The sequence below is a fragment of the Elgaria multicarinata genome, chromosome 4 (assembly GCF_023053635.1).
Source record: "Elgaria multicarinata webbii isolate HBS135686 ecotype San Diego chromosome 4, rElgMul1.1.pri, whole genome shotgun sequence".
Lineage (NCBI taxonomy): Eukaryota > Metazoa > Chordata > Lepidosauria > Squamata > Anguidae > Elgaria > Elgaria multicarinata.
Window position 1 is genome coordinate 76,138,958 of NC_086174.1, and position 27,703 is coordinate 76,166,660.

The 27,703-nt window shown below is 38.9% G+C and overlaps 1 protein-coding gene across 1 annotated transcript in view; it reads right to left on the reverse strand.

Moving 5' to 3' along the window:
• UTRN (utrophin) overlaps positions 1-27,703 on the reverse strand; it is a 390,352-nt gene that overhangs the window by 280,884 nt on the left and 81,765 nt on the right. Inside the window, exons 11-23 of the mRNA XM_063124582.1 lie at positions 24,609-24,790; positions 22,970-23,120; positions 21,750-21,869; positions 20,591-20,692; positions 15,040-15,147; positions 13,335-13,514; positions 11,927-12,099; positions 10,740-10,863; positions 9,197-9,284; positions 7,827-8,068; positions 7,508-7,688; positions 2,581-2,726; positions 105-317 (exon numbers count right to left, since the gene is read on the reverse strand). Coding sequence (XP_062980652.1) covers positions 105-317; positions 2,581-2,726; positions 7,508-7,688; positions 7,827-8,068; positions 9,197-9,284; positions 10,740-10,863; positions 11,927-12,099; positions 13,335-13,514; positions 15,040-15,147; positions 20,591-20,692; positions 21,750-21,869; positions 22,970-23,120; positions 24,609-24,790 — 2,010 coding nt within the window. The remainder of the gene's footprint in view (positions 1-104; positions 318-2,580; positions 2,727-7,507; positions 7,689-7,826; positions 8,069-9,196; positions 9,285-10,739; positions 10,864-11,926; positions 12,100-13,334; positions 13,515-15,039; positions 15,148-20,590; positions 20,693-21,749; positions 21,870-22,969; positions 23,121-24,608; positions 24,791-27,703) is intronic.

Here is a 27,703-nt window from a genome sequence, read left to right on the forward strand (position 1 = left end):
GAATTACTTCACAGTGACAAACATTACAACATGCAGCATATAATCTGTGGATGAGTAAGCTTTCTAGACAGGATTTAAATCAACATAAACACTCATATGTTTACCTCAAATATTCTCAGTTTGGAAATAATTTCTTCAAGTAAGTGAACATCTTTAGAAATCTTCTGCTTTAACTTCTCCCTGTATCCCTGCAGACATTTGAATTCTTGCTTGTAGAGCTTTGATTTCTCATCTGGAACATGCTTCTCTAAGACCTGTGTATCTTCAGCAAGTTTATCCACTATGCTTTTCTGATTTTCCAGAGTTTCACAAACTGTCTGCAGGGAAAGTGTTACACAACAAAAATGTATTTCACTTTTAACACAAGAAGACATCCCATATTCATTTTTACACAAGAAGCAGTCCCACATATTTTAAAAAAATATTTATTAATTCATTACATTTGTAATCTGCCCAATAACTAATGTTCTCTGTGTGGATTACAACTAGTTAAAAAACTAAAATGTAATTTTAAAACACAGTTAAAATAAAAAAATACAATAAAACAGTTATAATAAAATACAACATAATGAAAAACAATAAACAGCACAGGAATCAATAAAGCATCCATACTAACCTAGAACTAGGTCTCTAAAATGCTTGGGAGAAAAGAAAGGTCTTTGCCTGACGCTGAAAAGCTAACAATGTAGGTGACAGGCGAACCTCTTCAGGGAATCTATTCCTCAACTGGGGTGCCACCATTGAGAAGGCTCAAACCAGGAAAATATAGTAATATAGGAATGGCTACAGCCTGTGTCAGCCCAGAATGTTGTCTATACCAAAACAAGATTTGTTTCTATATAGTTTCCAAAGCCACACGTTTTGTTTTAATGTGGATAAACAGTGGTTCTAAACTATTTTGCTGTGGATTACTTGAAAACTGCTGGAATCTCTGCTAACCGCTTAATAACTTTTTCTGCCAATTAAAGCACATTTGTAACATGTATTTTAATAATAATTATTATTATTATTATTATTATTATTTATTTATATAGCACCATCAATGTACATGGTGCTGTACAGATAACACAGTACATAGCAAGACCCTGCCGCATAGGCTTACAATCTAATAAGTTGTAGTTAACAATAAAGAGGGAAGGAGAATGCAAACAGGCACAGGGAAGTGTAAACAGGCACCGGGTAGGGTAAAGCTAATAGTATAGAGTCAGAACAAACTCAATATTTGAAGGCTATAGGGAAAAGAAAAGTTTTTAGCTGAGTTTTAAAAGCAGTGATTGAGTTTGTAGTTCTCAAGTGTTCTGGAAGAGCGTTCCAGGCGTAAGGGGCAGCAGAAGAAAAAGGACGAAGCCGAGTAAGGGAAGTGGAGGTCCTTGGGCAGGCGAGAAGCATGGCATCAGAGGAGCGGAGAGCCCGAGCGGGGCGATAGTGTGAGATGAGAGAGGAGAGATAGGGAGGAGCTAGACCGTGAAGAGCCTTGAAGGTCAGCAGGAGAAGTTTATATTGGATTCTGGAGTGAATTGGAAGCCAATGAAGAGATTTCAGAAGTGGAGTGACATGGTCAGAGCGGCGGGCCAGGAAGATGATCTTAGCGGCAGAGTGGTGGACAGAGACCAGCGGACTGATGTGATGTGTATGCCATCTTTGTGAGCAAAATTTGGTGAGGGTCGTTATGAAGGTTGTCAGCTTTGGCATCAGGTCAGGGTCAGCAAAGTTACCTTTAACTGGTAAATTTTTAGGGAAATATTTAGAGTCCCCAAGTCCTGTATTATGACACTCATAGGTCCTGGGGCAAGGCTTTGTTATCCTGTTAGATAACCTACCCAAAACAGCTTCAATCTCCATCACCCACAAAAAAAATCAAGTACAGGAATGGCAGATATTCTCTGCCATTCCATAACTTTTATGCAACCACCTAAATGGAGCTTGCAGACCACAATTTAAGAACACATCAAGCTTGAACCTCAGAAGGACTTTGCAGAAGGACATTGCAGCTGGCTATCCATACCAGTCTCCCCAAGTAGTTTTTAGGAGGGGGTTAGAACTACTCCTTCCGCATCACTCATAGGTCATTGCAAGATGGGGCAATATCCCAGTGATCACCCCACGATTGTCCCTGTGCATCCAAATGATGCACAGGGCATCCTGGGAGCAGGGAGGAATGATCCCTCCCTTGCCCCAGGATATCGCCCTACAGTTCTATCCTGCTTTTTCCAAGGTCTTGGGATGATCCCGAGACAGCTGAACTTGTGGCCCGGTGTGGCAGTTCATCCCAGCTCTTCGCAACTAACCACGAGGAGCTGGGCACAGAGCTCCTCAGGGTGTGTTTAATATCCACAACCATTTCTGCAATGCATCTTGCTTATCACAGCTATTTTACTGAGCAGCAGTTTTCACACATAAAAGCCTGTAGAAAATATGGGAGAAACCAACCAAATTCTTCTCCCCACCCGCACTCCAGAAGCATACATGGTAGCCAGCTGAGTTTAAAAGGTAATGACCCAGGAGAACCAGGAGAAGCAAAACCAGTACACAGCTGCAGCTACACCTAAATTTGTTGTAAAGTGCAAACAAAAATCATACCTTTGTCTGTTGCAAGGCTGTTTCAACTTTACTAAAATCATTCACAGTATACATGATGGACTGAACCTTGCTTTCCAATTCATTCAGCTCATCCTTCAGTTTTTTCAAAGCATCCAAGTAATCCTTAGAAGACTGACTTTCAAATTCTGTTTAAAATAAAAATGCAAAGCCAACTCAACAAATTGCTTATAAAAACTGAACAATGGGATTCAGGTTTTTCTTTGGGGTATTTATTTATTTATTTATTACATTTTTATACCACTCAATAGCCGAAGCTCTCTGGGCGGTTCACAAAAATTAAAACCATAATAAAACAACCAACAGTCTAAAAACACAAATACAAAATACAGTATAAAAAGCACAACCAGGATAAAACCATGCAGCAGGAATTGATATAAGATTAAAATACAGAATTAGAACAATAAAATTTAAATTTAAGTTAAAATTAAATGTTAAAATACTGAGAGAATAAAAAGTATTCAGCTGGCGATGAAAGGAGTACAGTGTAGGCGCCAGGCGGACCTCTCTGGGGAGCTCATTCCACAGCCGGGGTGCCACAGCGGAGAAAGCCAGCCACCTGCCTCACTTCCTTTGGCAGGCGCTCATGGAGAAGGGCCCCTGTGGATGATCTTAAGGTCCGGGCAGGTATATATGGGAGGAGGTGTTCCTTCAAATAACTTGGCCCCAAACCATATAGGGCTTTGAATGTTAATACCAGCACTTTGAATCGGGCCCGGACCTGGACTGGCAGCCAATGAAGTTGTAAAAGAACTGGCGTAATGTGGTCTCGCCGGCCAGTCCCTGTTAGTAAATGTCCTGCCCTGTTTTGTACCAGCTGAAGTTTCCAGACCGTATTTCTAGAAAATACAGTAAGAACATATTGCATTATTTTTGTCTTATTTTAAATAAAATCTCTCCCTTTAACTGCATGTATGAGACTGTTATATTCTCATGGAAACTATGCTGCAACACAGGGGAGATGCTCCATTCTTCTTTGAACATAACAAGAAATACCAACAATTGAACATTGAAGTGAATGAGCTTTTGGCAGGTGGTGATCCTTAATTCATATCTGAAATTGCTGTGACAGTAGCTTCAAGATATTAATAAACCCTTTCTTAGAATGAACAACTAACATAAGAACATAAGAAGAGCCATGCTGGAGCAGACCAAGGCTCCATCTAGTCCAACATTCTGTTCTCGCAGTGGCCAACCAGCTATCGACCAGGAACCACAAGCAGGACATGGGTTCAAGAGCACCCTCCCACCCATGATCTACAGTAACTAGTATATATAGGCTTACTGCTTCTGATCCTGGAGGTACACACTGGAGCGTCAAAGGTTGCAAAAAGAGTACACATGATAGACACTTATAAAATAATCCATGGTGTGGAGAAATTGAATACAGATTTTTTCTCTCTCTCTCTCATAAACTCAAAGCTATCTAGCAAAGTTGAGATGCAGCAAATTTAGAGCAGACAACAGAAACTACTTCTTCACATGATACATGACGAAGTTATGGAATCAATTATGGAATCAATTATGGAATCAGGTTGTGACACTGAGAAGCTGAGAAACCTTTCATTCGCCTACTCATACACCAAATGCTTCTCAACCTTAAGGCTCAACTGCTCTCCTGAATATTTCATCTTGATTCTGTCACTAACACTGAAGGTAGTGGGTGAAATCCATCACTGACAGAACAGCATCCACCAGCAGCCCCCACCCACAGAGCAGATTTAGGGGGCATATAAAGGAAGGAAAGAACAGGAATGGTCCACGGCACAAGCAGAAACTGCTCACACAACTGTGGATGTAGCTCCCTATCATGTAGTACTAGCCTATTTTTACCCTGAAGTAAGAAACCCTGCCAACAAGATTCTAAACCTCATATTATGCAGAAAATGAAAACAGAAAGCAAGAAGGAATTATGAATATATAAGAATATGCGTGGATATAAAATCAATTCTTCTACACTGCATACATGCTTACTCTTGCTGGAAATTTTAGCAGAAATGTGAAATGTATAAAAATGTCAAGGAAAATTTGCATAATGACAGTTACTATTTTTATTGAGGGTTATCTTTAAACTCCTCGTCATGGAATATAGTATTAACCCTCCTACACCTCCTAGTCATGGATGTTTAGGCTATGTAGAAACTGTAGCAATATGCAGGATTTCCACAGACAGGCGGATATTCTTACACTCAGCTTCATGCAAGAGGATACTATTAGAAACTCCTGAAAGTGGCCAAGTGAATAGGAAGAGAAGGGCTCTGTTGCAACTTAGCATCCAAATAACATTGGAAAAGGCTAGTAGTCCCACTAAAATAGGAGACCACCAACATATGTGATACATCCATAAACACTAGGGTCTCATTAAAGATGTACCAAGATGCCAGGGTGGCTCTGTTGCATATAAGTGTGAAGAGAACCTTAGTAATATATTGGTCCATAAAATGTGAAGGCCTAAGTCATTTCTTATGGATAGAACATCACTAGGTGAAGAGGTGAGAGGTAAGTTGTCCTGAAAGTAGTGCAGTGTTCACAATAATTGACCCTGTTCAGACGACATGCTAAGACACAGTGGTTAAGCATTTTGAGCTAAACATTATGGTTTAGCGGGTCATGTGAACCATGGTTTAGAATGTCATGTGAACCATTCCTAACCATGGTGGCTACATAACCAAGGTTTAAACACACTCACTGACCATTTGCTGCAAAGGGTTAGCAGCCTAACCATGGCTTAGCATGTTGTCTGAACAGGCCCATTATCTTACTGGTAAATGTTTCTGAATCTGGTGTATAATTTGCATTATCCTTTTCCAACCTGGTGCCCTTCAGATGTATTGGACTACAGCATTCCCAGCAGGCATGTCATGCTGATTGGAGATGATGGGAGTCGCAGTTCAACATATCTGGAGAGCATCAAGTCTGGGACAGCTGATGTTTAAAATGCATAACAATATTGCTTTAACCATAATACAAAAGGAGTAGTATAAACCATATTGTGCCTTTGTAAGCTGTAATAAGGTCTATAAATAGAATCCTAAAGGTTACAATCTATGAGCATAAAAGTTGTATTAGAAACCACTGGACGCGAGCCCCTCTTGTTCAGTATTTTCATGATCCTGGACATAATCGGAGTGATTTGAAGATTTGCTGCCTCAAAAAGGTCAGTGCCAAAGGACCTCAACTATACCATAAACTCCTGCAGAAAGGACTGTACTGGATCTACATTTTAAAGGTCAAGTCTCCTGCTAATTGAAATAAATAATCTAATGGTTAGATTTAAACCTTTCCTGTTTAAAACCTGCATTATAAATCTGTATTTTAAATCTCTATATTGCTGCTTGGTTTTATTCCATTTGTACTTTTATATTGCGGTTTTACATTGTGGTTTAAGTTTTATACTTTAAATTGTACTTTATGGTTTTGATTTTTGTGAACTGCCCACAAAGCTTTGACTATTGGGCGGGATAGAAATGCAATAAATAAATAAATGTGTTCAATAAGGTTATGGACAGTTTTGCCATAGGTGTCAGTCTGATCTGTACCTTTTAATATAAATAGCACATTGTCAATTATGCATTCCTACAAATATTTTTCACATTTCATTTCTTTTTTACTATGTAACTGATTTACAGGGATCAGCATTGATATATTGTTTTACTTTTGGCACAGACTTGGTTGAGAAGCAGTTTTCTATTTTTTCCATATATGCATGAAATATTGCTAGATCATTGAAGATCAATTTATAATCAAACACATTTGGTGTTTATTATATTTGAGTATTTTCATGTTTATTTGCCAGTAAGCTGCCTGCTTTTAATTTTTGTGGCTACAAAATCTGTTAATTGTTGATCTTTTACTCTTTGCATTAAGGACAGAAAAGCCAGGCGCATGTGAATGAAATAAAATACAATGATCTGGACCCAAATATTCTATTCCATTAACAAGGAGATTCTGTTTATGGAACAGAACATTTGGATCTAAACCAATGTAAAGAAAGTACAGGCAAATATTAACCACATGAAATCAACTTTATGGAAAAGCTGCCTTGAACCCAAAGCAGTATTAAGTAGTTATAACCGTAAGTGGTCTGACATTTTGGGTTTACTGGGCTGTGATATTGACATTTATACTGTATATGTTTATTGCTGATTTTAAATAGTATATTTTATGTATGTGATTCTGTTAAGTTGCCTGGAGCAGACATCCAGTCTGGCATGGTATAAATTAGATTATGGCAATCATAATTGCACTGACATCTTTCTATTCAAGGACAATGAAAGTGAAGACAGTTCTTGTGTTTTGGACATACTGGATGGCTTGATAGATTAAACAATTGCAGTATGAGTTAACAGCACCATATTTAGTAAAAAAAAAAAAAAGGCCACAAAACTAAACCCCACTATTTTAGACAGTTATATTTATTTTCTCTCTGCTTCAACCCCCAGTAGCCCTCCAATCTGGTGGTCTAACCTTGATACATATAGTGCTGAAAGATTTTTTTAAAAAAAATACTGTAGGTTATATATATGTTACAGAAATGCAAAAGAGGGAGTTACATTTCTGACATCTCGGTAAGCAACTCAGTGGTTTCTTGGCTTTTTTGTTCCTAAACTGTCTTTGGAATCATTGGCATTATAAACAACTTGCAACCATAAAGCAACTATGTAGGTAATGCTTTTCTGATGAAAATGTCTTTTATATAGCAAGCAGAAGAAAACTAAAATGATATTTCTTTATGAGGAGCTAAATGGTCTACACCATGCTTTCAGTGAAACTACATGATTTATACATAGATTCAGCCAAGCTCTAAGGTGAATAAAAAACAGTCCCAGTTCTAAGGCTTTTGATACTAGTAGCGATAAGCAAGAGATGGGTTTAAAAAGAAAGACACACATATTAAAAAAAAGCACACCTTTCTTCAACCGCTGTAGAAGAACCTCCAATTTCTGCTGGGCAGAGCTGAAGCGGTCAGTCAAAGAGGTGAAGCTATCTTCAATAAAGTTTGGAGCGGCTGGTTGGGATGAAAGGGCCTTGCACTTGGCTTTCAGGTGTTCGATTTGAGGAGTCAGACTTAATAGATGAGTGAGTTCCTTCTGTGGAAGTTAAAGACATGCGCGCACACGCGCAAGCATTAAAACCATTTAAATAGCCAACATTGCACCACCAGTGTAGATTCAGTTCATATTATTGTATTTTGGGTATGTAAGAGTGAACAGGTTTGACAAAATTACCTGACAAGACTCCTTTAGAGTTGTTAGAGGTTGTTGTTGAGGTGATATAGCAGAGTTGTCTTTCAGCCATAATTCTTTTTCACTCACAGCCTTATCAAGCTCACCCAATTCCCTAAAATAAATGTTCACTTCATCCTGGCGTTGTATTTTTATTGCTACTTCTTCCAAGTGCCAAGCTGCCCCTTTCCACTCTGCCAACAGCTTCTCCAGGGCACTTGCTACATCTTCAGTAGGAAGCCCTTCTGAACAAGTGAAATAAATACGTTAGGTTTTTTATGCAGTATTCACTACCACAATGCAACTCTAAATTATGGTTGTTTTCTAAAACTGTAGACTGATAATCATCCATCCCAAGATCAGGCCCAAGAGAAATAATGTGTTCCTCACTAATTCCTCTCAAGCTGTAACACATGGAAGATCTTAACTTCACCCACATTCCACATTAACAGATATACTGACACCTTAAAAATATTATCTGACACTCAGTTTCATTTTAACCATTTAAATCTTTATCCCCAGGTATCAAGTGAAAAGGATAAGAAGCAAGCTAGAAAATCATCAAATCATAATTGAATTTTGAATAATTTTTTAAAATATGTATACTGAAAACATGAAGGGCAAACAAGGATCTCGTGAGCATGATAGTAACTCCCAACTTAATAAAACTATGGCTTATTAAGCCAGTATCATTATGTTCAGACCAGACCAGTATGACATAGAAGGATATCATCCACCCACAGTGGGGGAGGGGAGACCCAGACTTTTTTCCTCTTCTTCAGCACTTGAATCATTCATGCCAGAGAATACTCTGGAGGCACATGATGCAATTCTATTGCTGAAAATCAATCCCTACAAGTGTCTTGACTAAAAATTATATATACTGCTAGCAAAAGATATTTTGTAGCAAAGCCTGAATGGTGTTTCCCATCCCTGCTAAGGCCAACACAGAAAGAAAGAAAGAAAGAAAGAAAGAAAGAAAGAAAGAAAGACTGACTCCAAATCCTGTTTTCATCTAACCCTCCTTCATGGTGTCACCTTGGAGGAAGAACATGGTGCAAGCATCATGAATAAATAGCATTATGGCACCCACCAGAAAATGGTACTTTAATACAAATCATCTATAATTAAAATTTGCCATAAATATGTTCTCTCAACATGAAATTAATGATTTACACTCACTAATATCATACTCTCTTTGATATCTTGCCTCCTTCATTGGACAACAGATTTTCATGTCACACGGTGCTGCCCAAAGCTTTGAATTATCAAGAGTTCTGAGGCTGTTTATACCTTGTGACAGCTCCAGATTTTGTCAAGGGAGAGTAACCTAAGGCGCTTAAATTAAACTTCCACCATACCATAACAATTACCTTTTCCCATTTGTTCCTGCAGATTTTGTCCAGCCTGGTTCAGTTCATTCAACATTCTCTTTTTTTCAGTCCTTTCTTTTTCTATTGCCTGTTAATAAAAACCATAACAAAGAACCTGAAAACCATAACAAAGAATCTGAAAACATAACAGTTAAAAATTTAACTGGTCTCGTCCTATAAACTGCCTGGATGAGGGACCACCAAGGAATTGTGCATAATCTGCTCTGCACTCTTCAAAGGAATTATTTAGTAAATTTAATTTATAATAATACTCTAGTCATATGCATATTTACATGGAAGTAAGCCTCACTGAATGGAGTGTGACATATCTGAGGACTGCACTGTAAACAACGTTTTAACCTGATAAGAATACTTTAACATCGAGAGCTGCCTTATACTTAGTCACATTTTCATGTAACAATCACCCATCACTATCTAAAAATGAAATAGAGTTTTAAGGGGTATAAATCCCCCAATCCTTATGTCCTTTTTAATGACCTCTTGGAGTTTTTGTCTCCACCCTCATCTATTTATCACTTTCTTTTGATCTTTACTTAAACTATGCTATATTCCTCCAGATTAGACATTCAAGGAAAACTTCTCTGTTCCCTTAGAGCAACAGCAACAAACAGAGGAAATCATGCTGGCAGAGAACTTAGATCAGGTCTTTGTAAAGTAACATGATCAGGACCACAGATTGCAAGCTCTTCTGGCTCATGGAAAAAGAGTACATTAAACAAAGCAAGTATCAAATCCACTTGCAGAGCCTTCTGGATAATGCTGAAGTAACTTGACTCTTTCAAAGGCAACATTCCGATACGCAGCCACTCTAGAATGTTAACAATGGTTCAAGCAATGTTTTTTATAAGTTACCCATACTTTTATTAATGATTAAACAAGGCAAAATGATTAACTTTTAAAATATAATGCAGTACAGGTGTGTGTTTTAAAAAATAAACTCCCCATGGGTCATACACAGTTCTATTCTATCAGACAATGTGTGAAATCTATTTCCATATGGAATAAACTTGCAGATTTTTCTGTGGTGGTGGTTAATTAAGCTACTTAAAATTAACTTATAACAGCATTACCAAGACTCCCATTATTTGGGCCACAGATTACTTTGATCTCTACTCCACAGGGTATATGGAAAGGTCTCTATAGGGTGAAATCAAAACTTCGCCATAATTCTCAGTTTTACTGCAAGATTAAGAGAGGATTCCTACAGGGTCCATTTCTAAGAATAAGTTCTCCCCAAACTGCACTTCCTCTTCTAAACTAAAAAAGGGAAATTGGTACAGAGGAGGAAAGTGGGAGGGGGGAAATGCACATTAAAACCCTAAACATGGCTTATCTTAACTACAGCAGCATTGCTTATAGGCAGTATAGGAATGTTATGTTAGCTGAACACTTTAGAGATGTTTAATAATGGAACTTAATCCACAGGAAACTTCCAGATCAGACTCTACCCCCAGCTGATAGCAAGCTTAAGTTGACAAAAAAAACCTATTCACTGAAAATGCCTCCCTGTTTCTCTCTTTACCTTCAGCTTCTCTTTCATGTCTGAAGTCTCTCTCATCTTCTTGTACTCTTTGATCTCTATGGCCTGAATGGCAGCTTTTGATTTCAAAACCCAGTTCAACATTTCGGCAATTTCAGAATCAAGCCTAGAAGAAGTGGAATAATGTTTTTAGCAATTTCCCCCCCATTCAACTACTTTTTTTTTCTCTTGAAGATACAATCACCTGTCTATCTAGAGCTAACATGTTCATGCACATACAGGATTCTTAGCGAAGATTTTACCAAACTTCTATTTTATACACTTGCCCGGCTTCCTGAGGGAAGTCTTTCTGCCTCTAGACAAATAAGCACTACCTAACTGCTACTGTGTTCTCTCCTCCTCCTCCCCCACCCCACCCCACCACCCAGAGACTGACAAGCCAAGAAAATGTAGATGCAGCAGCTATAGTGATTTGCTCTGGTGATTTGTCCTAACCTCGGACAACACAGTGGGTTGCTATTACTGTTGCACCTGCCCATTCACTCTCTCTCAGCAGAAGAAAAAAGGGGCAGCGCTTTCAGACTGTCAGAAGAGACAGAAAGGGCAGCAGCCTACCCACCCACCACTTCTCACTTGGCCAGTTCACATGACTGAACAGCTACAGCCCAGTGTTGTATATTCAAAATGGCCATCTTGAATATTCAACAGATGGCCGTGGCTTATCGTGTAGTGTGAACCTGAGCATTGGGGGTTGTGCAAGGAAGGGTTAAACAACCCTTAATTTTTGTGAACCGCCCAGAGAGCTCCAGCTATTGGGCGTATAGAAATGTAATAAATAAATAAATAAATAAATAAACCCTTGCATAACTGATGGCCTATCCTTGGGTTATGAGAGGGTTGTTTAACCCTCGCATAACCCTTGCCACCCAGTTTCACATGACATCACAAGCTGCGGCAGGGCATTGAATATTGAAATCCTGCCTGACACATGCTGGCATGCACTGCAGCTTGTGTTGTTTTAATCGTGCAAACTGGGTCACCAACCATCCTTATTTGCAAGGCTGCTTTCAACCACAGTCCAGTGTATGCACCCAGAGAATATATAGTGCAATTTTTTTCATGAACAATTCCATGTAGACAATCACACCCACTGACATGCATAATAAGAAAATGAGCCAAATTGTTGTGTTTTAATTGAGAAAATGTGAAGGAAAATAAAACTTTCTTACTTTATCTTCATTTCGGTATCCAAGCAGGGTTGTCTTTTCTTTGGTGGGGGCAGAGGTGGAGGAGACTCTTCCTCCGTGGAATGTTTAACTCTTTTTTGCTCTTTGACAAGGACTGTTTCTGTGTTGAACTTCTGTGAAATGTTGATCCCAACATTTGCGACTGCCTCAGTAACCTAAAGGGGTATTTTATCATGATGTTAATTTTACTGAAAATGTTTTGGAAGGTAAAGGTAAGAATCACCCACTCTCAAAAGAGCTTGGTATTTCTGCATGAGCCACTGATCTGGCCGGGCCTCCTTGCTGGAAAGAAGAAAGCCTAGAACAGGGACACACACAAAGACTAGCGATCCCCTCCGAAGGCGCATATGTAATTGTACTGCATCTCTGACTGGAAATGATTCAGTGATCCAACCACACTTTACCCAATGCACAGGTGTATTAAAATTACCCACCACAATAAAAGCTGGCTGAAAGGAGTCCAGGGTAGAGCAATGAATCATGTTTGTAGAGGATCTAGCCAACCGCTAAGTTCATGGGTGGGCATTCTGGGCTTGCAGGAGCTTTTAATTAATTTAAACCTTGTGGTGCACTAGCAGTACTTTCTAAGCATTCTAGTGTGCTCCAGCACATATTTTGGTTAATATTATATGTTTCCGTGTTCAATTTCTGAATCATTTTTGGTTCACTTTTTTTGAACTTTCTCCAGTTCTAAGGTGTGTGTGTGTGTGTTGATGTAGGAAGACTAGAATGGTGGATAGGGTTCTAAATACAGGTACACCTCAGACTTGCATACTGTTGCTATAACACAGAGTTTTATTTGTTTTTTTTATAACAACTTCCTTAAAAATTCCTGACGCAATCCTATGTGCATCTATGCAGAAGTAACTCCCACTAGGCCAATGACACTTACTTCCAGGTAAGTGCATATAAGAATGCAGCCTTTATATGCCTTTTTTACTGCCCCAACAGAAATTCGGCATTATCAAGTAAACTTTTCTATTGTCAGTCCAAAATTTCTTTCCTGAGCTGTAGTCCCACCCATAACTCATCAAAGCACATGTGTTGTCGGAATTATCTGTTCCATTGTGCAACACTTTGCATTTAACAGAGAATCTCACTTGCTATTTTGAAGTTTGAGGGGATTGCTTTGGGATACTCTAGTCTACAGTCCTCTTGAAACACTAGTATCCTGAATTCTTCAGCCAACTCACTATTCAACTATTTTCTACATCAGCCCTTAGAAATCAAGCATGTTAAGGACCAATCCACACCAAATCAGTATAAATAAAAATAAAATAAACCCTGATTCCACACCTTTTCCTTACATATTTGTTATTTTAGGTCAATATTCATATATTAGTAAGACATATTTGAAAACTGTAAACGGAAAATAGTATTTTTATGGTACCTGATTAGAGTAATCCTCAAGCTTCTGAACTAAACTGTCCCACCTCTGTGTTAGTTCTTCCAGATCACTGTCAATTTTCTTCAATGCCTTCTCACTATTGAGGAGCTGTGTAACATCATGGGCTACTTCATTCAGCTGTTCTAACGTTTGACGCTTCATTCCCATATCTTCTTTCAAAATCTGACAGTGAAATAATAGTAGCCATTTCCTCTTAGAGAAATGTATTTTGCTCAAACCTTCCAAGTCCACAAGGTGTATTATTAGAAAATAAAAACCATGTGAAAATAAATTTATATTACAGAATTAATGGATGTGAGACTCAGAGAGAGAAAATATCATTTCCTACATGTCAATTACAGTTGCATTGGAGAGTATTTATTTCATACATTTGCTAAAATATTAGCTTCATTGAAAATTGGGAAGGGCTTTGTGTAGCATAACGGTAGCCTAAATGTGCTGCATGTATATATAGCACTTTCACACTACTGTCATGATCCAGAGGTTCCAGTGCATTCACAGAAACCTAGAAGCATTCATGAACCTTGCCACATGAGAAAGAGCTTTCCCGTTTACTTTACTGTTGATGTATCACTACAGAGCCTCTCTTCTTACTGTCATGTTTTCTAAAACCTCCTGTCTTATTGGGAGACAATAAAGAAGTCTGCCACATAATCCACAAAGCTTTATTCAGGCAATAAATATCTCTTCCCACTTCAAGAAAGTCCAACCTCCAGGAACTTTCCTCTAGGAAAAACTACGCAAACTAAGCAAGACAATTGTCTTTTCAAGAAGAACGGAAAGCCTTTTCTCAGAACACTTTAACTTCAGGGAGACTGGTTCTGAAGAAGCTTTTGGCAAGAAGCTAGCAGACCGACCTTCTCTCACCTTCCTTTAGCTCCGCCCGTTTTAGTCTGCGGCGTACTCTAGGATCACCTAGCCTTGCAGTGCCCTCCCCTTCAGAAGAATACTGATTTCTCACAGACTGTGTGTTGCTAACGTTTTCAGAGATAAGGTCTGCTGAAGGTTCATTCCCAGCTGGTGAAGAGCCCGTGAAAGTCACCTCCCCCACTCCCCATATAGGCTGGTATGTTTCTGGTGACATATCTTCTGCTTCAGAATCTGATTCTGATTGATTGCTTGAAAGTCCTTCCCCCAGCCTAAGAAGAACAAGCCTAGTCATGACACTTACTTTCCTTTGAAGTAAATGAGGAAACCCTTACAGTTGAAAACTATGACTGATTCAGAGCCTGTTCTGTATCACAACTTAGACATACAATAGACCTATTACTAGCCTACTATCTAGCATATATTCTAGAGCTACTCAATACTCCTAGGAATTTGGTTTCCATCATGTACCTAACCCTTTTCTCTTTAATAAAACGCTAATATCCATATAATTGCATCTTGGCCTATTGTAATCATGCTCTTTTAAATAAGCACCATTTTCATTTTATACACTCTCTAGAACTTTTCTGGGAGTTTCACGTGTCTATCACAAACAGCTGAATTTTCACAGCTATGGGTGAAGCCAAAACAGAAATCTCCCATGTCTTTAGAAAGTAATTTGAGAACTTGCTGGACCATGAAATTAGTACTAGGATGGGACGATAATGATCCTCCAGCATTGCAGAGAGGGTAAGTTGGCACTGGGACAAAAATTTAGGGTTATCAGGCTAGTTTGGAATGCAAAGCAAGTAATACTCACAGCCAGATTTCGAACATTCACACCAAGCTCTTTTTGATCTTTAAAGTTGCTTGTTTGTACTTCGTTTAAAGCTTCTTCTTTTTCAATTAGCCAGGCCTTCAATAAGCACTGCACAGAGGGGGGAAAATACACCGCATAAATATTTACACAATTCTATGTTTTACTAATCATTGCCATCAAAAAACACTACTTGCAGCGCTGCCTGGGAATTACATCAGTGTTACTCTCTGTCCTGTTATCATTAGTTATACTAAAGCTAGTTTAAAGGCTGGCTTCCATTTCCAAAGCAAGAGGTGTCATGCTCCTTCTAGGAACACAAATATCTTAAAACTGGATGTAGCCTATAGACTCTAATGCTAGCATTTCATAAACTGATATGCTAGAATTAAATCCGTCGATATTAGAAGACCTCTGCAAGCTCACAGTTTCACAATTAGTGCCAAGCTAGTGCACAAGACCACATTAATTCAGAGAGATCTAACTGTGTGCAACCAATTGCACTTTTATGTCATGCTATAAGAAACCAGTGCTTGTGCAGCATCAACACCACACCAGGTTTCCATCATGCTTGCAAGCACTACTGACATTGTGCAATTACTGGTTTCTGCTAGTGCCACATACATAGTCCTAGCATCTGGGCACCACTGGCTCCTCCCCAATGCCTTCAAGACCCAGTTCAATTTTTCCAAGTAGAGTTTTAATAAAGCAGCAGCTTCCTTTCCTTATTACGATACTACCCTGTTTAGTGAAGCATATTTAACTTTCTCCAAGCTAGTATCCCTCCTGCCATTCATAGGGTCATGGCTATCTCATCTGTACTTCACCAGCAATATTCTTAGCACCCAGGAATGGGTAAGAGTGTACAGTACACAGTTACAGAAATTAACTACTACATTATGTATTTTTGTGAAACATCATGCCTGTTTTGCCAGACAGCATATTTTGTACTAAATTCATACAGACTTATTAACACGAAACTAGTATTTTCTAACTTAGCTGTCAAAAACATTCCTCTTAAAGTGAAAGGCTATCATTATTACTGAATAAAGAGGCAGTTATTGAAGATATTTTCCTTAAATTATTTTACATAACCTGACTTTGCAGACTTTGCCTTCTAAAAACGTTGAGGCTACACATACATTCTGTGATATTTTTTTGCCTGTTCTTTCATTGAATTGGTAAAACTGAAAAATTTCAGCAGGCGAGTGATTTCAACTGTTTTTCCCAGTACTAAATAGTTCTAAATGATCTAAATAAACACTGTTAATGTGCAAAGTACTGACCAAACTTTAACCTTGAGGGAATGATACAAATTAATGGAGGAAAAGGCTACCAATTCTGACTAGTCATGAAAAGAATATGCAGCCCTCAGATTGAGAGCCACTATGTCTCTTATGGACAAACTGAACATGAAATAATGTTAAATCCTTCTTTGCATCTAACTTGCAGGCTTTTAAAGATGCAAATTCTATCAGCTTGGTGAGAACAGGTAATTAATGGGATGAGAGCAGGAGTGGACAGAATCTATTTATTTATTTATTTATTACATTTTTATACCGCCCAATAGCCGAAGCTCTCTGGGCGGTTCACAATGTAATTCTTTTCCTAGAATAGTCCTGAGTAAAATCTCTCTTCTGAGAGGTATTACTTCTTTTTTGGAGGGGAAGAGGCAGCCACACACTGGCATCAATGGGGGATTTCCTCTTCATGCTTATAGCTGTTCAGAGGAGGAAGGAAAAGGTTAAGTTTCCTCTCCATGCTTGTTTTCAGTTAATTAGAATTGATCCCCTTTAGCTGAGAAAATTTGTATTTTTTAAAAAAACCTGCATGTTAAATGCAATGCCACATTTAACTTCTGCTCTAGTATAGCCCTGAAGGATCAGTTGCTGGGAAATTACAGCAAGAGAGGGCTACTGCCTTCATGTCCATCTTGTAGGCATTCCAAAAGCATCTGGTTGGCTACTATGCTGGATTTCGTGCACCACTGGTTTGATCCAGTAGGGCTCTTCTTATTTTATTTTATTTTTTATTCATTCATCTTTGCAACTGTCCAGAGACACAGATAATTACAGGTACAATTCAGAGAAAGCCATGTATGCTAAAGTCAAATTGAAATCAATGGGATCCTAAGCATTTACATCCCAGGATTGTATTTAATAAATTCCTACTTGACAATAGAAGAAATGAAGCTCACTGGGCCTTGGACTGAGGGAACGTCACAGGGTTCTTATAAAGCTAAAATGTTCCCCCTGGGCTCTTTAGGGGGAAAAGGAGAACACAACTGTATTGAAAGAAACAAGGCTCAAATTAAGGGTATGTAAACAGAGGTGAGCCAAAATCATCAGAGGTGAAAAGCAGATTTATTACTCACCCACAAGGCCTTTAACTTTCTTTGCAAGTAAGCCAAGTATATAAGCCATCATTCTGTAGTGATGGCCACCAATTTGGATGGCTATAAAAGGAGATTAGATAAATTCTGGAGGGGAAGGCTATCAATGACTAGTAGTCCTGATAGCAATGTGCTACTTACAGTAGCAGAGGCAGTAAGCCTATATACACCAGTTGTTGGGGAACATGGGGGAGGGAGGGTGCACTCATGTCCTGCTCATGGGTCCCTGGTCAACAGCTGGTTGATCACTGTGTGAACAGAGTGTTGGACTAGTTGGACCCTTGGTCAACTCCAGCAAAGCTCTTGTCATGTTCTTACGTTAGTCTTCCATTCTAAGGAAGGGTTTATTAATATCTTGAAGCTACTCTCACAGCAATTTCAAGCTACTCTCTACCAGCCATCACCCACAAGGTCTTTGTCATTTATAAGCCCACCTTTGGGGTGGTAAGAGGAACAGGAGTAGAGGACTACTTCTGTTCTTTTTATTGTATTCTATTCTATTAATCTCAAACACATTTATAAGCTTATTCATTAACTGCATTCAATCCCCACGTGGTTTGTAGCAGGAACAACAGCAAGCAGGAAAGAGTCTGCAATCATATAGACACAGTGCTGTTTATTCCCCACTATCGTACGGTTGATACTGTTCCATTTACTTCAATTTAGTTCAATTCTTCAGTGCTCTGGAAACAGATTCATATTTTTTGGCAACATATTGGATACAGTTTATATCCAATACCTTGATTTATACTCTGGGATAGAAGCAGGCAAATTGCTCTCCATCTCTCACCCTTCTTGTAGATAACCAGTCATTGGCAGCAAACAAGACAGGAGGCTTTAGCAACTCATGTTTCTGCACCCAGAGCAAATCAATCACTCTTAACATGTTATAATTATTTATCACACCCAGGAGGGGATCCTATCTACACACTATAAAAATGTGTGTGTGCTTTCCCTTTAATAAAAAAATGACATAAACAGCCCATTTATTCTAGCACAGTGGTTCTCAACCTGGGGCACTCCAGATGTGTTGGACTGCATCTCCCAGAATGCCCCAGCCAGCAGAGCTGGCTGGGGCATTCTGGGAGTTGTAGTCCAACACATCTGGAGCGCCCCAGGTTGAGAAAGGCTGTTCTAGCAGATCTGCAACCACATTAAGTAACAGACCTCTCTGCAACAACTGTCACAGAAATCAATTGTTCACAGATATACATAAAACTGTACCAACACAGGTCCAAACATCCGTCACTGTGTGTTATTTTACGCAGCTCTAATAATGGCAGCTAACAACCAGCCAGATGCACTAGAAATACCTCGACCTCAAGAAATAATTTTACAGTAAAATGAATACAATTAAATAAAACATACCTAAGTTTAAGACTGTTCCTGCAAACCTGGGGAACAGCATAACACCCACACTCAGAAACTTATCTTGATAAAGCAAAGTCTCCTGAACATTTTTGTTTTACTTCAAAACAGTAATTAGGGCTTCAAAGACTATTTTTTGAAAGTTTTCTAACAGAATGGCTCCTTTGACTCAGTAGTAGTTCCCTTTTGCCTAATTCACCCACCTTGACAATGGAGGAGATAAAGCAAATTTACAGTGCAATCCTATACATTCCTACTCAGAAATAAGTCCCATCGAGTTTAGTGTGGCTTGTTCTTGGGTATGTGGGTATAGTACTTAGCCTCAGCCTTTTTTCCCCCTCAAGTTCATAAGAACACGGCCTTTAAAATAAGTAGCAGCAATATATACTGGACAGCAGAGTAGCTATGACATAGGGTGACCATATTTTGGAAACCAAAAAGGAGGACAACATGGTCGCCCCCAAGGCTATGTTCAGGTGCCCACCTGAACACAGCCTTGGTCACATGTCTGATTTTACAGCACACATTTAAGACAAATCTGTTCTACATAACATCTTAATGTTAAAATCACTGAAATAAAGAACAAGTGAGAGATTCAATGTATCTGAAATTAACTTCACTCACTGCTACTTTTGTAGGTTTTGCTGTACTTTGAAGCTTTTGCTATACTCTGTGTGTTACATTCTCCCCTTCCCTCAAATATCTTTTCTGACTATCTTCACTCATTGCAAGCTGCTGTTGTTGTTAACAGGGTTTGCTACTGGCCCCAGATCTGTTTCAAATTTGGTATGGCTAAAGCTCTACCTAAAAGCTATCATGGTGCCAACTTTCAGCTCTTTATCTTTAAAAATGACAGTTTAAAAAATAATAATTTTAAAGCCTCATTTTTTAAAAAAATCCTTAAAAAAAATCAATGGATGAACGGATCTGTTTCAAATTTGGTGTGGCTAAAGCTCTACCTAAGTCCTATCATGGTACAAAGTTTTATCTCTTTATCTTTAAAAATAACAATTTTAAAAATAATAATTTTAAAACCTCAATTTTTAAAAAACTCCTAAAAAAATCAATGGATGAACGGATCCGTTTCACATTTGGTGTGGCTAAAGCTCTACCTAAATCCTTTCATGATGCAAAGTTTCATCTCTTTATCTTTAAAAATGACAGTTTTAAAAATAATAATTTTAAAGCCTCATTTTTAAAAAAATTCCTAAAAATATCAATGGATGAACGAATCTGTTTCAAATTTGGTGTGGCTAAAGCTCTACCTAAATCCTTTCATGATGCAAAGTTTCATCTCTTTATCTTTAAAAATGACAACTTTAAAAATAATAATTTTAAAACCTCAATTTTTAAAAAAGTATCAATATCAATGATACTAAATATCAATGGATCAACGGATCTGTTTCAAATTTGGTATGACTAAAGCCCTTCCTAAGAGCTACCATTGTGCCAAGTTTCATGTCTTTATCTTAAAAAATGACGGAGTTATAAGCATTTTTGTTAATTCCCATTAGAGCTGCTCTTTGACAAAAAAAAAATCCGGATTTCTCCTCCCCCTCCCAGATTTGCCATCAAAAATCCAGACAAATCCGGGCAAATCCGGTCATATGGTCACCCTATATGACAAATTGAATGAACCTTCTGCATACTAAGAATACAGGCATGTTTTGAGAGCTCATTTTCTTTCTCTCTCTTTTTAAAAAAACTTCTTTAAATTGCTTTAACATTTATGTAGGCCCATCAGGAAGCTGGAATGGTGCAAGATATTCATGAAACAAAGAAACTGAATTTAACCTGCTCTTCCAACAATTCCTGCCATATGATGTTAGTCTCTTGTAGCTTGTTCCACCGTTCCTCCGTCCAGCGACAAACTGCGGTCCAGCGTTCACCAAGTCTCTGAAAACAACAAAAGAAATGTCTGAACATAAGTATTCCCCCTTTAAAGCAGATGGAAAATACAAATGCACAGAAGCATAACTATTTCAAACCTGGCATACAATCTGCTATGTTTATTCTCAATTAACTCTAAGGATAGATCCAAAAATCTTCAAAGGTACTCGCTATTGCTATCTTCAACAATATAGTGCCCACATGCCAGTAGGCAAAATACAGAGCTACGCATTTGCACATTTAATTTCCATAGAATTTAAATAAACTGAACTTTCTCTAGTTTGTGTACAATAGTAGTCAACATTTGGAAACCTTGCAGCATATTTTAGTGTAACTCCTAGTTTTCTTTTTAAAAATAAACCCTGTTCTTTCTTTTTTCACAAAGAACAGCTTTGCTCATACTTCTAAACATCAAGAGTTCTCACCACTTTAGATACCAATCAGAACTTCTCAAAATGCTAAGTCACTGAAGTTGTGTATTTCACAGATGTATCATTTTGCCTTAGAATATGGGATCTAATACAAGTCTTGGAACACTGAAAAATCTAAGCTCTCTTTTAAAAAGAAGAAGAAGAAGAAAAACAAGATTTGAGCACTTACTGCTCAAATCTTACTGCTCAAATACTATTCATAATTTTGGATAGCATTTGGTGATGATGAATTGACAGGGCCTGTTAAACCAGGATTGCATGCTCCACCCCATTACTCAAGGATCTGAATTAGTTATCTAATACACTACCAGCTACAATCTATTCATTTTTATGTTGTGTTCTATGACACCAACCTGACTACAAACATCCTATTCCGTTCACAACATGCATTCATCTAGGTGAATCTATTCAGCATATGTGAAAAGGCAATAAAATACCGAGTAATCAAACAAATTCCAAGCTGTTAGTAATTTGCTAAAAAAGGAAAAATAAAATTGAATGGGTTAGGAGTAGAGACACCTTCTACTGTAATCACACCTATATTATCTGCTAAATAACATCAGTAGCAATACTAATCACACCACTACATAAACTACAATGTCGAATAGTATAAAATCATGGTGTCTACTTACCTGCAGTTGTTCCTCTAGGATGGCCGTCGCACTCTCTCCGCTGTTTTCATCAACAATGACCACCATGTGAGTCAACGAGTTTACTTTAACCTGCTCCACTTCAAGATCACTTTGCAGCCCCTGAAAGTATTGACATTCAAATGTAACGTTCAAATGTTACTAAGACCAGAAGTGATTGTCTGTGTTGCTGGTTTTAGCCAATTCTTTGCATTTTCTTCATTTAAGAAAATATTTTCCCAATGGGTCAAAGAAGGTTTGTCCACCGCCTCTCTAAACTTCCTCTGTGTTCCTAGGTTGCCAGCTAGAGGGGCCATATTCCCCACAACATGATGTATAATTAAATTATTTCTTTGGACAGCATTTGATTAGGGATAAGCAGATGATTGGCCAAATCCAGCCACTTCAAGAGCACATTGTTACAGGGAGCATACAACTCCCCTGTTAAAACAGCTCCACTGGCTTCCAGTTTGTTTCCGGGCACAGTTCAAAGTGCTGGTTATGACCTATAAAGCCCTATACGGCTCAGGTCCAGGATATCTGAAAGATTGTATTCTCCCTTACAAGCCTGCCTGTGCTTTAAGATCTTCAGGGGAAGCCCTTCTCTCAGTCCCACCACCATCACAGGCACGCCTGGTGGGAATGCGGGAGAGGGGCCTTCTTGGAGGCTGCTCCAGTGCTCTGGAACTCTCTTCCAGGGAAGCTAGACCGGCTCCCTCCTTGATGTGCTTTAGGAGGCAGGCTAAGTCTTTTTTGTTCCAGCAGGCCTTTGGTGAATAATCGGGACCTCTTTCTGTGCTAATGGACTTTTAAACTGGCATTTTAAAGGTTTTAATATTGGAGTATATGTAATATATTTTTAACTTTGTATATTTCTATTTATAGGTCTTTATAAGTTTTAAATCCCCACTCACACTCATCCCCCAGAACAACTGAGTAACTTTAGAGGAGATCAATTGTATGGGGGGGGGGGGGGAATCCCATAAATTTTATTCAGATACTTTAATGACCATACTCATTGCTCTTTTAACTTTCAAGGAAGTCAAGAAATAATATGAGCCTCCAAACAAATCCTGCTCCTGACCTTCACTAAAAATAACATGACTCCTTAGCACATATTTAAAAAGTTGAGTGTCTATATTAACAGTTAGTTGTAACAAAGAAACTTGAGCTTCTACGGCGCATTTTCCTTTCATGTGTTTTACAGAAAGAGGTAAAAATACTTTGTGTTCGTCCATCTGCTGCTGAAAGGACTCCAAGTCTTCAACTGAGCACTGAGATTCCATCTTTTGAATGCGTTCTTCTGTAAGAGTCAGCCAGTCGGACAGCTGCTGCAGTTGTTTCTTCTGTAGCTCCATCAACACATCATGGAGGCTGCCCATGTCAAAAACACACTATATTATGTCGCCACTCTTAAAAGGGAACTCACATAAAAATGGCAATGCAATCCTATGCAGGCTTATTCAGAGGTATGTTCTACTTTGTTCAGTGAGGCTCTCTCTCAGGTAAGTGCACACAGGATTGCAGCCAAAGGAAAATAGCACATTTAAAAGTAGTCAATTCAATGGAGTCTGTCCACCGATGAAACAGATACTATTGGCAGAACAAATTCCTCCTCTCCCCTGCAACCTCCCATGCTCCCCAAAGTTTGCTCCAGAAGTTTAGGAGATCCTATGGAGCATATTGGGGTGGGGGCTGTAGGGAGAAGGGAGGAAGGAGAAGTCCTGTTATGTGAGCAAAAGTTCACTCATGCAACATTAGATGAAATCCTGTATTTAAATAAACATAACTATCAGTTCTGAAAACACATCCATTTTAAAACAATTGTGTTTATATTTAATGGTTTTTTGTTGAACTGTAACTCATCATCTGGCCATCAGGAGTTACACCAATAAAAGCTTCTTTTAGGAGATACTTAGTATGAGTTTGTATTCATGGTCAGGAATGGAAAGGATTTTTTCCAGGTCACATTCTCTAATGATCTAGAAACTTTGGCCATTTCTACACCTCCCTTTTTCCCTGGGATTGTCCTGGGATCATCCCTGTGCATGCAAATGACACACAGGGGATCCTGGGAGTAGCCAGTGACGATCCCTCCATTTTCCTGGGATAATGCTTAGGTGTAGAAAGGGGCTTTGCTTCCTTCCTGTTCCCATCTTTAACATATGGCTTGGCTCAGTTGCTTAAACCATCTTGCACTCTATGCTGTATTTTGTCATCTCCAGCCTCATTGGTATGAGATATATGAGCTAACATGTGGAGAACAGTAGCTCTGTGCCATGAGTTCAACAGTATTCTGGCCTGCCATGCTATGATTCCATGCCACCAACATAAAAGGACAACTGCTTGCATTTTCTTTTTAGTGTAATTCTTTCTTCCATTGGATTCCAATTTAACTGACTGACAGCTGAAACTTGTCTGAGGTTCAGCTAATTATTTAATAGCACACAATTTAGAGACACATGGGGGGAGGGGTTCACTAAATAGGAAAAAAAACTGTTTTATTTACATAAACATTTGGTTCTACTTCTGGTGTTATTAAGGGACTTTTATTTTAGGAACTGAGATGAACTATATTTTAAAATAATACAAATGCACATGTCAAACATAGAAATGGAAACACTGAATTTTCATACAGAGATCCATAGTTTTTTTACGTTAGTGGCTTAGACTCAAAACAGCTCACTCAGTACTTAATTTCTTCTTTACTGAGCCTATTTAGATGAGCCTCCAAGAACATGAATTTAGTGCTGTGACATATAAAATTCATTCCAAAAACTGTTCAGCTGGTGGGGAGGGGGAACTCAATATGTGAAATTACAACTAGAAAAGTAATATGTGCATGTTAAGAGTACTGCTCACTGGGATTGCCGGTCCATACTCTCAACTCTGAGAGCCTCCCATCTTGAATTCAGCAGGGTCATTTGTTCTTGGATTTCGTTTTCTTCCTCCACTGACAGATTGCCTTGGGCGATCAGTTGATTACCAGCCTGGAGCACGTTACCCACGCTGCTCTGGTGTGCAGTCAACTCCATCATAAAAGCCTGGGAAAAGGTTCAACAAGTCAGATCAATGTCATCTGCAACCATGGATCATTTCAATGTATCATTTTAATAACTGCATGGAATCTGCAAGCATCTTAATAAATATGTAAATTTAAATTGCAACACTGGGAAATAAGCTGGGAACCTCAAAGGCGTATCTCAGATTCTAAAATAATTCTCTCCCCATTAGAAAAAAAGGACACCGAAATACAAAAGCCTGAATTTATTTATTTTTAAGCGCAATTCATTGTCCATGATTGAGGAGGAGGAGCCTAGGGTTCGTGCTTCTTGAATGGCAGCCCGAAATATTGAAGAGCAACTGCCTTTGAAACTAGCTCACCTCATAAGCTCTTGCTTTTCTTTACTAAATAACAGCCAGGAGGAGGGGAAAGGGTCTGATACAGATCAGGACTCTGGTGTGTATAGAGGAGACTTCATCTTTTGCCCTATCATGGGTCCAACCCAGACTGGGTCCCTTCCCCTGCAACTATTGGTGCCCAGAGGGAAACTTCCAGTAATTCATGGCAGCTTCTCTTCCGCGTGAAATAATAGTCAATGAATGGTCCTGCCTGAACTAGATCTGGACTACAGTGGGGGCAAAGGTTTAAAGCAGGGGTGAGGACCTTTTTCAGTCCAAGGATTTCAATCTGTCAAAGCTCTCAGGGCCATGCCCACAGATTCCATCTGTGGGTGTGGCCAAAGGCAGAGTGAGTGGAACCAAAATGTGATTCTGATAGATTTTAAGCCTGCTCAGCAGTATGTAGGACAAGACTTTGCATGCCTACTCAGAAGTAAGCATGTCTACCCACAAGTAAGCAGAACAAGTTTCTGCATGGTTATTCAAAATAAGCAGGACTGAAGCACTTAGCAGTTTCTTCCCAAGTCCCATTTCTTCTCCCTAGAAGTGAAAAGCTATTTTCTGATCAATGGCTGACCAGAGATAAGAGCTTTTCCCTGCCCAAGGAGTAGGCAGGGCTTGAGGAAGCTAGCAGGCTGGATAGGGAACTCCCATGGGCTATATGTGACCCACATGCCAGAGTTCCACATGCCTACTTTAAAGCTTTCCCCATCCACCCTCCAAGCTATTACAGTCTCAATCCCCTCTGCACAACTGCACAACTGCACAATTTATTAAAGTATAAACAAAGAACAATTAGCTGGTTAACATCATGTCTCGTAGTGCCCTCAGCAGAATTTGAAAAGCACTCTGTGATATGGCATGGGGTTCAAATCTTACTGCCATGCCCAAGATAAGCACCCAAAGTAGCTCTTTGAATCTTGCCCACAGTCTTTGCCATTTGGAGACTTTGGGAAGGTCTACCTATTCTGCCCACAGAACAGAAAGGCCACCTAGTGGAAGTTCTATTAGCCAGCCTCCATATAGGAGAATTGGCAGGTTTGAGAAAAAGGTCTACAGATAACCCTAGCAGCTGTAATGTATGCCACACCAAGCTTAAAAATGAAATTCTGGCTTTTAACAAATATGACAAAACTTATGTAACTATGTCAAGTTAAATGGTATTCTTTTTAAATCAACACATACACACACACAAAAATATTCTGAGAACATCTCCTTGTACAGTGACATAAATTCTGTTCTTATTGTAGATCAGGTTCTGGGTGCCAAATAGATTTATTACTGTATGTACAACACAACTGCCTATATCTAGCTTTTTGTAATCTTAAACCCACAACAGAAGTATATATAAATAAAAATGAAAATGGAACCCCAAGGCATAACTGCCATTTCCAGCCTGTGGATTCTTTATAGCTTCATTGGAGTTGGCCCACAATGCATGTAGAAACTCAGCTTCACATACACACAAGTTTTAGTGAACATGAAACCAAAATTTATGCTAAATGAAAAAAGGATCAAAACTAGAAACTAGCTCATGTAAACAAGCACAGTCAAACAGAACCAACTTTAAATAATTTGTGACCTTCAATACTACATTAAAGTAAAGAAGGCAAATGAAGAAACAGATTGTTTTGCTGCAGCTGTCTACAAGAACATGTGACCCACCAAGCTGAACATAGCCCACAAGGCACAAATCAGGTGCTTGACACACACACACACACACACACACACACATTTGCATTTCCAGGGAAGCAGACAGCAAAAAAGAAAAGGGTTTTCAAGATCCTAGCAGTTCACTGAATATTCAGGATGAACCAAGTTCAGCTTGGCGGCTCATTAGTTGTGCAGGTTTATCTAAAATGTCTATTAATAACTAGATAGTCAATTAAATCATAGTTTTAATATCTTGATTAAATCTGCATGAGTTTGCACGTGAATAAAACAAGAATTCTGTAGGGGGAAGCACTATAGCTCCTTGTTTTTAAATAATGCATGGATGTGTCACAGCAGGCTCTCTCTCTGAGAAGAGGCTTTCCCCTCTACAAGAAAGAGACTGGGTTCACACGACACAACAACCCATTGTGAGTGATAAGCCACAGTGGGTTGTCACGTTGTACGCAACCCGACCGATTCCTGCAGGCTGCCTTTTCCGTGGGCAACAAGCCACCTACAACTTATGGCTTGTTCTACGGGTTGTTGAACCCGCAATCAGTTGGTGTGTCATCCGAACCTGACACTGCCAACCCATCGTGGGCTACGGTATCAGGCAGTGAGCCACCCAAAAATAGTGGCAGTAACTTCTGTCACTCTTGCTGAGCAATCTCATCCATGAGCAAGTGACAGCCCCCCCAGCTATGCCCAAGCAGCACTTTGGAGGGGCTGTCACTCACACTAACTCCTTTTTTATTTTTCCTTCCCCACACTGTGCAAACACATATTTTTTCCATTTTTTTCTTCGTTACCAATATGTGCAAATATCCCCATAATTTTTTTAATACATTTTTTGTCAGATTTTTGGAATTGCGCAAGTGCACAACTCCAACTGTCCAAAATAG